The sequence below is a fragment of the Misgurnus anguillicaudatus genome, chromosome 20 (genome assembly GCF_027580225.2).
Source record: "Misgurnus anguillicaudatus chromosome 20, ASM2758022v2, whole genome shotgun sequence".
Taxonomy (NCBI): Eukaryota; Metazoa; Chordata; class Actinopteri; order Cypriniformes; family Cobitidae; genus Misgurnus; species Misgurnus anguillicaudatus.
The window spans coordinates 30,725,557-30,739,597 of NC_073356.2; the positions used below are offsets into that span (position 1 = coordinate 30,725,557).

General features: G+C 36.2%; 1 protein-coding gene across 1 annotated transcript; it reads left to right on the plus strand.

The window, feature by feature from the left end:
- Window positions 1-10,120: 10,120 nt before the first annotated feature.
- On the plus strand, window positions 10,121-13,707 carry LOC129455690 (1-phosphatidylinositol phosphodiesterase). Its single transcript, XM_055220453.2, has 4 exons — window positions 10,121-10,379; window positions 10,613-10,700; window positions 11,295-11,865; window positions 13,107-13,707. The coding sequence occupies exons 2-4, from the start codon at window positions 10,645-10,647 to the stop codon at window positions 13,377-13,379; spliced, it is 900 nt and encodes a 299-aa protein (XP_055076428.2). The 5' UTR covers window positions 10,121-10,379; window positions 10,613-10,644; the 3' UTR covers window positions 13,380-13,707.
- The last annotated feature ends 334 nt before the right edge of the window (window positions 13,708-14,041 follow it).

Sequence of the window (14,041 nt, forward strand, 5' to 3'; positions counted from 1 at the left end):
TGAATATGAAAGCCGGTGTTTCTGAATGATCTCGAATGTCTATCCCCACTCCAGCTGCACAGAAGGCCACCTGTGTCAGTGCATCTCATTTACATTCATCCATTTTGCCAGAAGCTTTTCATTCAAAGCGATTTGTTTGCTGCGAAACGAACCCGTGACCTTGGGATTGTTAACACCGTGCTCTACCAGTTGAGCTACAGGACAACACCTGCATACCATCTGGCTGATCTCAGGTGTTAACATGTTGTCAGATCAATCCTAATACACAGCATTTAAACACATTCTTATGTTTATAATGTTACAAATACAAATCTATCTTTCCTGAAATATAAAGATGTTCCTCTCAGTCTTCCCCAAATATATTTACAGTACACATAGTGTAGTGGCACTGAAAAACCTTAAAATTTACTACACTTCCCTACTGAAAAATCCAGCTAAGACCAGCATAAGCTGGTAGCTGGTTTGGTTTTAGCTGGTTTAAGGTGGTTTACACTGGTCCTCCCAGCCTGACAAAGCTGGTTATGCTGGTGGGCTAGCTGGTCTTCCAGCCTTTCCAGCTAAGTCCAGCTAGACCAGCTTAAAAAGTGACCAAAACACAGCTAGACCAGCTTGCTACACCAACAAAACCAGCTTCCTACACCAGCAAAACCAGCTGGAGACCAGCTAAAACCAGCTAATGCTGGTCTTAGCTGGATTTTTCAGTAGGGTTGAAAATATATAATTGTCAAATTATCGAACAAAACTTGTTTTAAGGACAGATTGATGTAGGGGTGCGCGGGGCTAGTGGTAATCCGGTATTTTTTCACACTGCCAAAAGACGATCTCCCGCAAATCACTGGAAGTGTATAATGTTTTTCTAGAGAGTTATTGATGAACGAGTGTTTTGGTGACATGTGAGTAAATTTTTTTATAGTGTTTTTTTTCGGTTTCTAAGTTGAGTGTGTAAGATACCAAATCCAATGCTATGTCATATTAATCAGTGTCTTGTTGACTAAAACATAGCATCATTTTAAAATATGTCTGCAGCTCTTAGCAACTTTTTTGGTGGGCTTGAAAATATTTTGACCCAGCGGGGTATATTGTAACGCTGTGTTAAAACTAACCCCTCAGCACTTACAACATGAAAACCGCTTATGTTAGCGTAATTCTTGCCGTTGTTTTAAATAAGCTACACACGAATGATTGCTGGCTGCCAACAAAATAAATGTGCCTGTTTTATCAAAAATCATGTGTCAAATTTATTTTTGTTCATATCTTTAAAGGTGCAGTGTGTACTTTTTAGAAAGATCTCTTGATAGAAATGCAATATAATATACAAAACTACATTATCAGGGGTGTATAAAGACCTTTTAATAATAAATAGTTATGTTTTTATTACCTTAGAATGAGATGTTTTTATCTACATGCATGAGGGTCTCCTTTCGTGGAAGACGCCATTTTGTGCCACCACGTTACTACAGAAGCCCTTAACGGACAAAAATTTTTGTCTCCGACGATGACACGTTTTTTCCGGTGGTGGCTACTGTAGCTTCTCTATGCGTTTCGAAAGCAAGGGGTGAGCAGTGGGGTGAGCCGTTGGTTGCAATTCATAACCTCACCACTAGATGCCGCTAAAATTTACACACTGCACCTTTAATATTGATTGAATAAGGTCACATCAAAGATTGAAATCATAATGAAATGAATGTCTAAAATGAGACTTTGTTGCTCAATATCTCAGAATTAGATTTTGAAACTGTAGTATGGTCATTACAGACTTTTTCCTCACATATTTAGACATTTGTATCCTTAAGTGAACTATTGTTAGAAAAGGGCTGGATGAATGAATACAGTGTGGATACCTGTCTATTATAGACAGATATATAAACAATATCCACTTTAAGTATATAGACAAAAAAATAGTATTGAAATATTTGCCTGCAAACTTAATTTTTAGTAAGTGTTACAACTAACCCCCTGCCTGTTACAATTAACCCCACCTATGGGGTAAGTTGTAACGTTTGCACTTCACGTTTGGTGTACTTGTCCAAGAATGGTACTAGAAGTACTAGAAACAAACTATAAATGTTCATTTGTAGCAGAGATGTGTGTGTTGTTTGTGTAAAAATATAATTAATCAAACTTAAATATTTTTTGAATGATTGAGCCAAAACCAAAAAGCGTTGGTGCCGCGCTCTCCCCTACTTCCCATATTGGCATCTACCAAGTTAGAAATGAATTTGTGACAAAATGCACCAGAGTTCAATCGGACAGCCCGTGACATCAAGGTATGGAAACGTTTTCTCATTTAGTCGTACTGTATTGCTTACAGCGTAGTTTTTGCCCTACTGTCCGTGACCTCATCAAAACAGAAAGCATTTGAGACGAGATGAAGTGACTGAGCTGTTGCTGGGGAATCAAGGCACAGGGGGTGTAAGAGGGATAAATAATGTTATAAGATATAAAAGGTTATTTGAAGTATTGGACGTGGTGACAAAAGACCCTTGAAGATATACAGTAGCTGCAATATGAACTAGACGTAATAGAAAGAAAGAGGTAAGAGACATGAACCAATAAGTGACTGTTTCTATGCAATTATAAAACAGAGCTCAAAATAAAAACAAAAGATCAGTAGACATAGCATCAACACAGACTCTAATGAGAATGCGACACCTATAGACTGGTCGTGAAGCTCAAGTCTGGTAATTTAGAAAAAACTGCTAAATAACCAAAAACATTTTTATAGTGTTGGTGGTATGAAATCTTAATTGGCTAATGTGATAATTTAAGTATGTGTTTAACAGGCTTACAAACAGATATGATAATTATGAAATAAACACTGTCTTATATTACAGCTATAGTCATGTAGATCTTTATAGACCTGTGATTGTATACAAATGGTGTTATATGCATGCTCTACACAGCTTATGAATAATAATGCCTTTCTACATTACTTCTATTCATTACATATTAATTTATGTCATATAATAAAATACACTGTAAAATGTGCAGAGTTAATGACCAGACCCTTAAATGACTTGGGATAAACTAATGGGGTTGGGATAATCTGATGTAGTAAAGTTGATTGAGTCATATATATTACAGTAAAATGTTTACTTAAAGTCCCTGTAGAGTCAGATATTAAATGTGTTTTGAGTTTGTCACACCACAGAAAAAAGGTGTTATTAACCACTCAACCTAATTTGAATGCTGGAAGAGAAACTACCAAGTGAATAAAATATTTTATTAAAATCTCAAGCGGTGGGCGGTCCGCTGTCAAGTGCATTATTGAGCCACTGCTTCAACCCTGCCCAAATACAGAAATTATGAAAAACTGTTTCATGATCTAACGCTACAATTCAGTACTTCGTAGTTTACAGTTTTTTCGTCATGTTTCAGGGATACATTTCTAACATGACTTAAAGGTGCAGTGTGCAATTTTTAGAAGGACCTCTTGACAGAAATGCAAAATAATATACAAAACTATATTATCAGGGGTGTATAAAGACCTTTTTATAATAAGCGTTATGTTTTTATTACCTTAGAATGAGAAGTTTTTATCTACATAAACAGAGGGTCCCCTTACGTGGAAGTCGCCATTTTGTGCCGCCATGTTTCTACAGAAGCCCTTAATGGACAAACTTTTTTACTAAGTTGTCTCCGTCAATTACATGGTTTTCCGGTGGCGGCTACCATAGCTTCTTTATGCGTTTCAAAAGCGAGGGGTTCACCACTGAATGTCGGTAAAATTTACACACTGCACATTTAAAGGAACAGTATGCAGTGTTGGGTAAGTTACTTAAAAAAAGTAATCAACTACAAATTACTAATTACTACTTTAAAATTGTAATTTGATTACATTACTGATTACTACATGCAAAAAGTAATCTAATTACTAATTACTTTACCTTTAAGTTACTTTGACAACATCAAATGTAAAAAAGCTACAAAGTGAAACTGTCAGAAACAAGGACGGATGAACCCAAACGATGACGGGGGTGAACAGAAAACACTTTATTATAACAAAGACAAAACAAGAGCCCACGTGGGGGCAGAACAAACACGGAATACTGACAGATGACTTAAACTAGACTTGACTATGATTCTAACACTAGACAGAATCACACAGTAACCGTACAAAATGAACGAGCACAGGACTAAGAACACAATGGCATTAAATATGAAAAACTAAACAGGATAAGGAGAAAACAAGTGAGGGTAATGAACTAATGATTAAACTATTAAAAGGGAGAAGAAGGGGGCGGAGACAAGAGACGAGACACCGAAGGTCATATTTGAATGCTTAAAGCTATTTTGGTGTGATTTGCACTCTCCTAAAATTACTGGTCATAATGATGCAAAAAATATTTGTAGCTTTTATAATAAGTTACACATGTTTAACATTTCTCATTAAACATTCTACATTTATTAACATTTACCTATCTATCTATCTATCTATCTATCTATCTATCTATCTATCTATCTATCTATCTATCTATCTATCTATCTATCTATCTATCTATCTATCTATCTATCTATCTATCTATCTATCTATCTATCTATCTATCCATGCACATTCATTCGCGGTCGCGGAGACAGAAACTAGAGTTTTAACACGTCATCGCATTCGCGAGGGCTTTTTGGTCAAGTTAAAGAATGTTAATATTCATGTTAGTTCGTTAAATATAACAATCAAAAGTTGTTTTGGTAATTGTTTAAATAAACATATGATTAATCAATGCAAGTGCACACGCATTGAGCTCATGATTAAATAACATAGTTAAATAATGTTAACAAAGAAAACCTTATTGTACATTAGTAATTTAAAAACACACCTGTACAATGGCAGACCAGATGTCATCGCGCAAAGCCCACTTTTTTGGACATGTATTGTCTGTATTCCACTTGAATGATCAACCACCGCTCACACAGCATCCATTTGCTTGCGTCTCCGACGAGTGATTATGCACAATGCACATGCTCGTTAACTGACGCTGCGCGCATGCTCGTTAACTGACTCTGCGAGCATGCTCGTTAACAGACGTTGCTGAGCAACGGCAAAACGTCATTTTAAAATACTTTTTAATTAATTTTTCAACACTTAATTTGTAACGCTAGTAACGTAATTTTGTTGTCATTGGTAACTGTAATCAAATTACATACATTTAAAATGTAAAGCGTTACGTTACTGCGTTATCAGGAAAAGTAATTAGAGTACAGTAATGCGTTACATAGTAACGCGTTATACCCAACTCTGACAGTATGTAAGAAATGTATATTATTTAATCATAAAATGGCCCTCATATGTCTGACAACAGCGGTCCAGCTAGGATATTGTCATCTAAAAAGTTGAGTTGCAGCCCTCAACTGATGTTTATGTTGTCATTTGTGTATTTGGCAACCAGTTTTGTGATTGCAGTACCAGTTTTGGTCACAATCCTACATACTGTTCCTTTAAAAAGGACTTTAAATGAAACTATGAAAGCATATTTTAGGACAGTGGTTCTTAAAATATTCTGCGTGCACCCTCCTTCTACAGTGCATACTTTTGTGTCCCCCCAAAGAAAATGTTTATTTATCAGGACAATGTGCAGTTACATTAAAAAGATGGCTGCACCAGATTTAGCATTAAGCTACTTACATTTGTAGTCCTTGTATGACATAAAACATTTCAAAATGTAACATTTGAATTAAACAAAACATATTAAATTATTATTATAGTGCTGTTGGTTAGTATTTTTCTGAAATGTAATTACACAAAATTTATGATAAATTATCTTATATGTCCTTAAACAAGGGCCCCCTGGCAACATCCATATTACTACCTTTCATAGTTCACAGGAGCTTAATTGTCTGATTCATTTGGTTGTTAATATGTTTGAAACTGCTAATAAAAACAGCACAATCTCACAAACATCACAGTGTGGACAAAAATCGAATTTTCTTTAAATGGTGTTTTAAAATTAAATAGACAATTGATAGAGAAGAAGAAGAAAAGAAATGTGCTGCTTGGATTGATAGTGTTTGTGTATGCGTAGCCAAATGTTTGAAGTCAAAACCTTTGAAGGATTTACTTAAGTAAATGCTTGATATCCTCAACACAATAGCATGTTTATGGACAGAAAAGGCACAATTAGGTAAATTAGGATTAAAGGGGAAACAAGGCACATTTTCATTTTAATTGAATATGTTTATTTATTTCGTATATGGTTCAGGGAACTGAGAAGATAAAATACCCAGCTGATCTTAAATGCATGATGGGAAATTGAAGACGTGAGATCCATAGATAACATCATGCTGGCAGTCTTTTAATTGCATTCAATGTTTTAAAACTGCAATAAAATGAAAATATCAAAATGCTTAGTGGAAAAGCTAAAAACTGTAGAAAGTTAAAAAACGTAATAATTTTTCTGTGCTATAGGTTTCTGCATATGGGGCACATGTTCATTTTTGTTTTGTCTCACTGCCTAATTTATACGTGCTTTATATTGTGTGCAGCTTTTTTTAGTTTTGCTTTTCCAAAATAGTAACTAGTCACTTTTTTGCTTTTATTTTTGATCTGATAGTAATGTTTCATTATCCTTAGCTGGTTAGGCAAGTGAACTAGGCACAAACTAACCATGTTTCCCCTGTTAATTGTAACACGGATACTTTACATATTTATACAAGGCTGAGCAATCTGTGCTTTTGGTCTTTTTCTCTTACTGTCAGAAGAAGATCTCCTGTGAATTTGTGAAAAGGTTTGATATGTTTTCTTAAGATATTAAACAAAGAGTGAGTTGAAGGAATGGAAGAAATTTTCTTCATCTTATGTTTTTTTCAATTTCTGAGTTGGGTTTTTAAGTCACCAAATCCAGCGTTTATTTTTATCACTGTCTTGTTCACTAACACATAACACCATTTTGAAACATGTCAGCAACTCCTAGTAACTGATAGCTGGGATTAACAACATTTTTACACAGCAGGGTTAGTTGTAACACAGTGTTACAATTAAGTTTCAATTAAGTTTTTTTCAATTGTGAGGCCATTCAAAGAAAACAAAAAATTATATGCATTGATGCATAATACAAGGATAGTTAGATGAAGGATCATGGATGGATGAATGTGTGGATATCTATCTGTTATAGGCAGATATATAAATCAAATATCACAAATATCCACATTTATATAGATTTTGATTGAATTATTTGTGTTTAAACCAAATTTTCAGGTGTTACAACAAACCCTCTGTTTGTTACAATTAATCCCACCTATGGGATATGTTGTAATGTTTGCACTCTGTACAATAACAGTAAATCCCAAAAACAAACTTTAAATGTTAATTTGTAGCAGAGATGTGTGTGTGTTAAATGTGTAAAAAAGGTTAATCTACCTTAAATATTTTTGAACCATAGAGCCAAAGTCAAAAAGCATTAGGTTGTGCCCTACTTTCCCCTACTGCAAGGTTAACAGCAAATTCAAAAATGTGGCACATCCATTCAGATTCTAAATGCAGTTATGCATGTTTTGTTTTGGCCTTCTTTTAAAAGTCTTGAAAACACAATATGGGTTGCATACTCTCCAAGGTACTGTATACACAACAACAAAGCTGTTTGTTTTGTTTTATTCAACGTAAGCCGAAAGCAGGAACATTTCCAGGAGTCTAAAACTTTTTCATTCACCCCTGGGAAAAAGAACAGTGGTTAGATCACAGACAATGTAAACTTATATTTTCCCATAAACCCTGGAAAAAATGCTGTCTTTGACCATGTTTATCATAGCAGTTGGGCTTAATGTTTATTCACACCGAACCTTACTGTTTACTCTAGCAGATAATCTCTCTTACAGTATGCTAATTTACCTCTATATTTATTTAATGTTTTTCACCAGCATGGTAATATTTTACTTTTAGCTATATTTTAAACAGAACTACGACTGTATTTCTGCCTTTTACTTTGTTTGGCTCATTAATAAATATATAAGTATTACATATAGTGAAAGTAGAAAGTTTCTTATTTTGTTTTATTTTTTAAAAAAACATACACTGTAAAAAGTGAAAAGTTGGTTTAACTTAAAAAAGTTACTTCAAAATTTGAAACATGAAACTAAAGTGAAATTTTAAGTTGAATTTTTAGGTGTTTACAGTTGATGTAATTATTTAAATTGATCCAACTTTTCACAATTTTCAATGTATTTATTTTGTACATTTTGTACAAATGTACATATTCCAAACAGATTATAATAGATAACATAAAACTACTTGGCTTCCCAACCAGCAATTTTGCATGTAAAGATGTCTTACAGTGTCTAACCACAGCCCAGAAATCTGTAAAGGGGGTCGCACACAGGACGCGCAGCTCAGCGCCACGCCGCGCCGTTCTAAAAAACTCAAACACATTGCTTTCTATGAGTATACGCACGCCAGAGCCAACAGGTGGCACCTGTCTGCGCTTTCCAGCTACGATTCAGGAAGTTGCTCAAATCCCTGTCGCGCCACAGAGCGCCACTCACATAGTTTAATATTAAATAACATCATATTTGTCCCAAATCATTAACGATTAACATTGGCTGCTAACATATATTTTGCATTTTGAAGTAGACACTCTCTGACGAAAGTTTGCGCTATTTAATGTGCACTTTCGGTTTACGATACCTACGAGTTGTCCTAGACGCGACACGGTGTGGCGTGACGCAGAGCTGCACGGCCGCTGTGCGACCCCCTTAACTCTTTCTCCGCCAGCGTTTTTAAAAAAAAGTTGCCAGCCAGCGCCAGCATTTTTCATGATTTTCACAAAAGTTTAATGCCTTCCAGAAAATGTTCTTCTTTAAATATATAAACAAACAATAAAGAACAGACCCTCTGCTTTCAAAAAAAAAAAAAAAACGTTTCATCCTACCTTCATTAGTTCTCTTGTAATCACCTCTCAAACATAGGTAGGTTTCTTCAAAAACACCCAATTTTGAGCAAAAAGCTGAGATAATTCAATTTATGCGAAGGATTTTTGATAGAGATCAGATGCAGAGCGATCTTTAAAACATACACGGAGTTCTTTATCTTTCACGTGAGGTGCTACTTCCGGTTTGTATAAGTTGCGGAAGTGCGCCTCCTGGTGGATAATAGCGGTATTGCGGAAAGACGGAAAATCTCGTCATTGGCGGGGAAGCGTTTTCTCTTAATTGACGAAATATCTCGTCAATGGCGGCGAAAGAGTTAAGGCTGTAAGGGGGTGAGCACACTAAAGCTTTTAAACACGGCTAAAAATGCAAGGTGGACGCCGACTGCCAGCTGTTTTTCAGCCAACTGCTTTCTTCAGCTGAGCGCTTTGGTTTGCTATGATACTTCTGGTTTGTTTATCAGTCGTTGAACGATGCACCGTTTGGTTGTTGTAATATTTACCCCGCCCCTGCTCCACTGTGATTGGACGGCTGTGTGAGAATTGACATTGACGAGCTGAGCTTTTCTCACAGAGTTGAATATTTTTCAACTCTCGGTGCTCAGCGCTGAACACGGAAAAAATGCAGACCGCTGGCTTTAAGTGCAAACCCCCCCCCCCAGCTGTTGGTTGTTTTAAAAAATGGCAGCGCTTCCATTGGAAACAATTGAAAACATACGCCGACCGGTGACATTAAGGGTTTGTGCACACCAAAATTTTTAAACACGGCTGAAAATGGCTGGAGGACACCGAATGCCAGCTTTTTTCAGCTGAGCGCTTTGGTAGCTGTGATACTTCAGCTGTGAGCCAGTTGGTTGCTGTGGTAATGTCCCGCCCCTCCTCCACTGTGATTGGACGGCTGTGTGAGAACTGACATTGACGAGCGGAGCTTTTTACCCGAAGTTGAATATTTTTCAAAAACGCTGAGCGCCGGTTTCCAGCGCGGAAGAAAACCGCTAGCTGCTGGCTTTTTTGAAAAACGCCGAGCTTCCATTGGAAACAAATGAAAACCTGCACCAGCCCCAGGTGTAAAAGCTTGGTGTGCACGCCCCCTAAAGCTTTGGTGTTCAAGGCAAAATTTGGGCTGTCAGTGAAAAGTTCATAGATGTCTAAGCCCAAAAATAAATAAATAAATGAAACCAAACACCTTGTAATCACGTTTGACTTGATGCAATATCATATAAATACAGCATTTCTCTGTCTGGTCCACATGAAGCTGGGGATCAAGCTGTTTTTGTTTTCTGTCATGAGTCAGCTTTTTTACTGTACACCACTATTACTGTAGGCACAATGATGGCACAAACAAAGGGGTCAGTTGGTATCGGTGCCTCCAACAAGATCAAGCCAAAATTGTGTAGTTACTGGGAAAGACATGTGCGAAAACAACTGTTGGCTTTGAGACTTAACCTGACGCTGCCTGCAGTAGTTTGTTCTCTGTGGTATCAAACAGTTTGTCTTCAGGTTCACTGGCAAATCCAAAAAAACAAGGTAAGATTTCTCGGGTATATAAGATATGAACTCCTAATCAGATTGTACCAATATTGAGTTTTTTCAGAAGGCTTGGTGTTTTGTCCATTTTTGTGGAAAAACACCAGCATACAAATACATCACCATTAAGTAATTACAAAATGTCTGATGTTTAAGCAAGGCGAAGTCTCGCCAGAAAAAGTGCTGTAATTGTGTCAAGTGAAATTTAATTATTTTAATGATTATCTTTATAGTAAAGGATCAGTAGCCATTTGAAAGGCTCATTATGGAAGGCACCAGAGGACACATTTTGCAGCTAATGGTAATGGGCATTTTGCTGGGGTAAGGTCCTTAATACCCATAATTGTATAACCCTTTCACAGTGTATTACATAACAAATTGCAGTTCTTATTTCATTTTTAATAAAGGAAAATCCATTTTACTTTGAAGAAGAAAAGTCATCCATCTATTATCCATTATTTTAACACTGGCTTTTATATCAGACTGGCCAAATGTATCTGGTATTACAGTATCAGCAGCACATAAATCCATTATCTCATTTTATTAGACCCACAGATAAGTGTATTTTTGAGGTAATCTTCTTCTTTCTTTAAGTGAGATGTAAGGTTTTTCATATCCCGGGGTTTTAAAATTACAAAGACATTTATGTTTTAAAAGTGAACGTGTTTTGCCAAAAGTAGTGTAAAAAAGCCAAGAAAAGTAAACTTTCTTTGGCTTGAAATAGACTGAAGAAGTCAAGTAAATAAACTTTAATGAACAAATTGTTTAGTTTAATCTTGGGACTCTAGCAAACATCCGGTGATTTGACTAGTTAGCTCAGTGAGACCGATCAATTTGAATCATGGTCAATGAAACATGTGCTTTACACCCCTTATTTGATCCAATCTGATCTTTATCTGTCCATAAAACTCACAGTCTGACGACCCCAGGACAAGGGGCCATCCAGACACCTGACTATGATGACACCTCCACACCTGAGATCCTAAACCCTTCCTGGATGGCCAACATCTCTAACATCTCTCCTCTGTCAGATGTGACAATGCCTGGCACTCACAACACCATGGCCCTATATGGGGGATCGCTCTCCGAGTGCAACTCCTGGACCCTTGCCCTCCAACTACGTGCCGGAATCCGCTTTCTGGACATCCGCGTTCGTCATGTTAGAGGCAACCTACACATCCACCACGGGGTCTCGTATCAGTACGCCCACTTTGGGGATGTGCTTACAGACGTGGTGGCTTTCCTGAGGGAGTATCCAACCGAAACGGTGCTGATGAGACTGAAAGAGGAGTTGAGTAACACTGGAGATATTTACAGTGCAGCTGTGCGCTACATTAACGAGTATGCCCACTGGGACCTGCTGTGGCACAGCCGTGAGATGCCCACCATGGGAGATGCACGAGGAAAACTGATCATTCTGCAGGATTTCTCTGGTCCTGAGCTAGGGATGAGGTACAACTCGCTGGACATCGCTGATCACTGGAAGGTAAAGTTATTATTTATCTGGACGAGAGATGAGTTGCTATGAGTTGTTTGTAACTTTAGTCAAGATAAAAAATAATAGTAACTTAAAATGACTTGTAAATCTACCGAGCCCCTAAGGTGACATTGGGGTAAAAAATCTAAAGTTTAGTTTCATGTGCTCACGTAAAACTTTCATGTGCTCACAAGAAACCTTCATGTGCAATAGTTTTTACGTACGCACGCGAAACTAAACTTCATTTTTGCTCCATGTCCCCTTAGGGGCTCCATACAAATCTAAGTTGATTCAACAAAAAAATTGTAAGTTAGCAAAGTTCATCACAGGACATCAAAGGAAAATTGTTATTTGCGCAAAGGCTCAATTTTTTTTGAAAATGGCAAAAAATGCAACATTTAATAAATAAATACAGTATATGATGTCTCTTTATATTCTTAGAACTAAATTTTATTAAAAAAAATTATATTTACTTTCCAACGTCCAGTTACACAAACAGTAACACTAAAGATGAAATGGTTTTTTTTTTTGGTAAAATGAAAATTTTCACTAAATTGTACCTTACGACAAATAACAACAGTAACCTTATAATAATAATTTTGAGCTGCCAGGTATGATTTCACAGAAAATCTGAATTTTGACTCCTTATATTTAATTTCCAATCTCTAATCATCTAACTGTCTTTAAAAATCCATCAAAGAGGGAACTCTTTTCCCGCACTTGACGAGTTATCTTGTCAATTAAGAGAAAAAATGTGCATAAAAACATGTTCCTGAAGAAATTTTATGTTAATCTGCAATATTGCAAATTTTTGAAAAAAAAAAAAAAACTGTACCAAAAATGTTATTTACTAATTATAATCCCTGTGTATGTTTTGATAATCATTCTGAATCTGATCTCTAACAAAATTCCTTAAAAAATGCAATTATTTCAGCTTTTTGATAAAAAAATATTTTTGAAGATAAATTCCAATATTTAAGAGTTTATAAGCAGAGAAAAAAATAGATAGGATGAATCGTTTTTCCCCCCCGTTTTGTTTGTTTGTTTATTGTTTGTTTGAAAGCAGAGGGTCTGTTCTTTTATTTGATATATTTGTATGTTTATATATTTTTATTAAAATTTTCCCGGAAGGAATTTTGTGAAACTTGTCATGAAAAAATGATGGCGGGCAACTTTTCAAAAAATGACTGGCGGGGAATGCGTTAAAATAGTACTGACTGCTGTAAATACAATATTTTGTCTTACCGCAGGTACCCAGTTTAGTGCCAGAAGAGTTGAAGAAGAAATGGACAAGTGTCTACACTCATCTGGAGGCGGCAGCGGTGGGTAACAAAAACCAAATGTTCCTCACCTACAGCAGTGGTGCTGGTGTCCTGGCACATCCCAACTCCCTGGCCAAGATCATAAACCCCCGCCTACATGAATATCTGACAGGATATGTTGGTCAAAGGAAGCGATTTGGTATTGTAGCAATGGACTTTCCCGGAGCAAAGTTGGTGCAAACTATTATAGGATTTAATTAAGAGATATGGCATCGAGTCAACACCAGTATGGAGCTGCCCAAAATATCATTGAATTGACACAAATTCCATATACACTATCAAACTTTTGATGGAAAACCCCTTTCATACCCTTGAAATTTCCATAATTGTCACAGAAAATGTTTGAGTTGGTTTTGCAAGTATATTTGTCATTATGTCATCATAAAATATTTAATAAAAAAGCTCTTCAGTCATTTAAAATAGCTTTAATGGACAGTCTCCATTTCCATGCTACTTTTCGTAGAAATTACAGTATTATTGGCAGCTGTTTGCCAGTAACTTACTGTAGATTTAAATGTATATTATTTACTGGCAACAGTTTGTTAAATGAACATTAAACATTAACAAGTCTTCATATTTACAGAATAAAAATAAAAGCCATTTGTTTATTAGTCTTTTGTGTTCTACATAGAAACTCATACAGGATTAGATCAACATAAGATGTAGGAAATGACAGCAGAATTTTCATTATTGGGTTAACTACAGGTATCCCTTTAAAGAGCTCCTATGGTCCGATTCACAATTTTACATTTCCTTTGGTGTGTAAGTGTGTATTAGTACATGTTAATGATATACAAAAGGTACAAACCCAAAGTAAACAATGACGTGAGTTATCGCCGTCAACGTAAATCTCTTTTCTTGGA

Bases quoted from the DNA above. Each gene is read 5' to 3' on its own strand.
- LOC129455690 (XM_055220453.2), top strand. From the start codon at position 10,645: ATGGAAGGCACCAGAGGACACATTTTGCAGCTAATGGTAATGGGCATT. The intron at 10,701-11,294 runs GTAAGGTCCTTA...TAAAACTCACAG, and splicing joins GTAATGGGCATTTTGCTGGG to TCTGACGACCCCAGGACAAG. The intron at 11,866-13,106 runs GTAAAGTTATTA...GTCTTACCGCAG, and splicing joins ACATCGCTGATCACTGGAAG to GTACCCAGTTTAGTGCCAGA.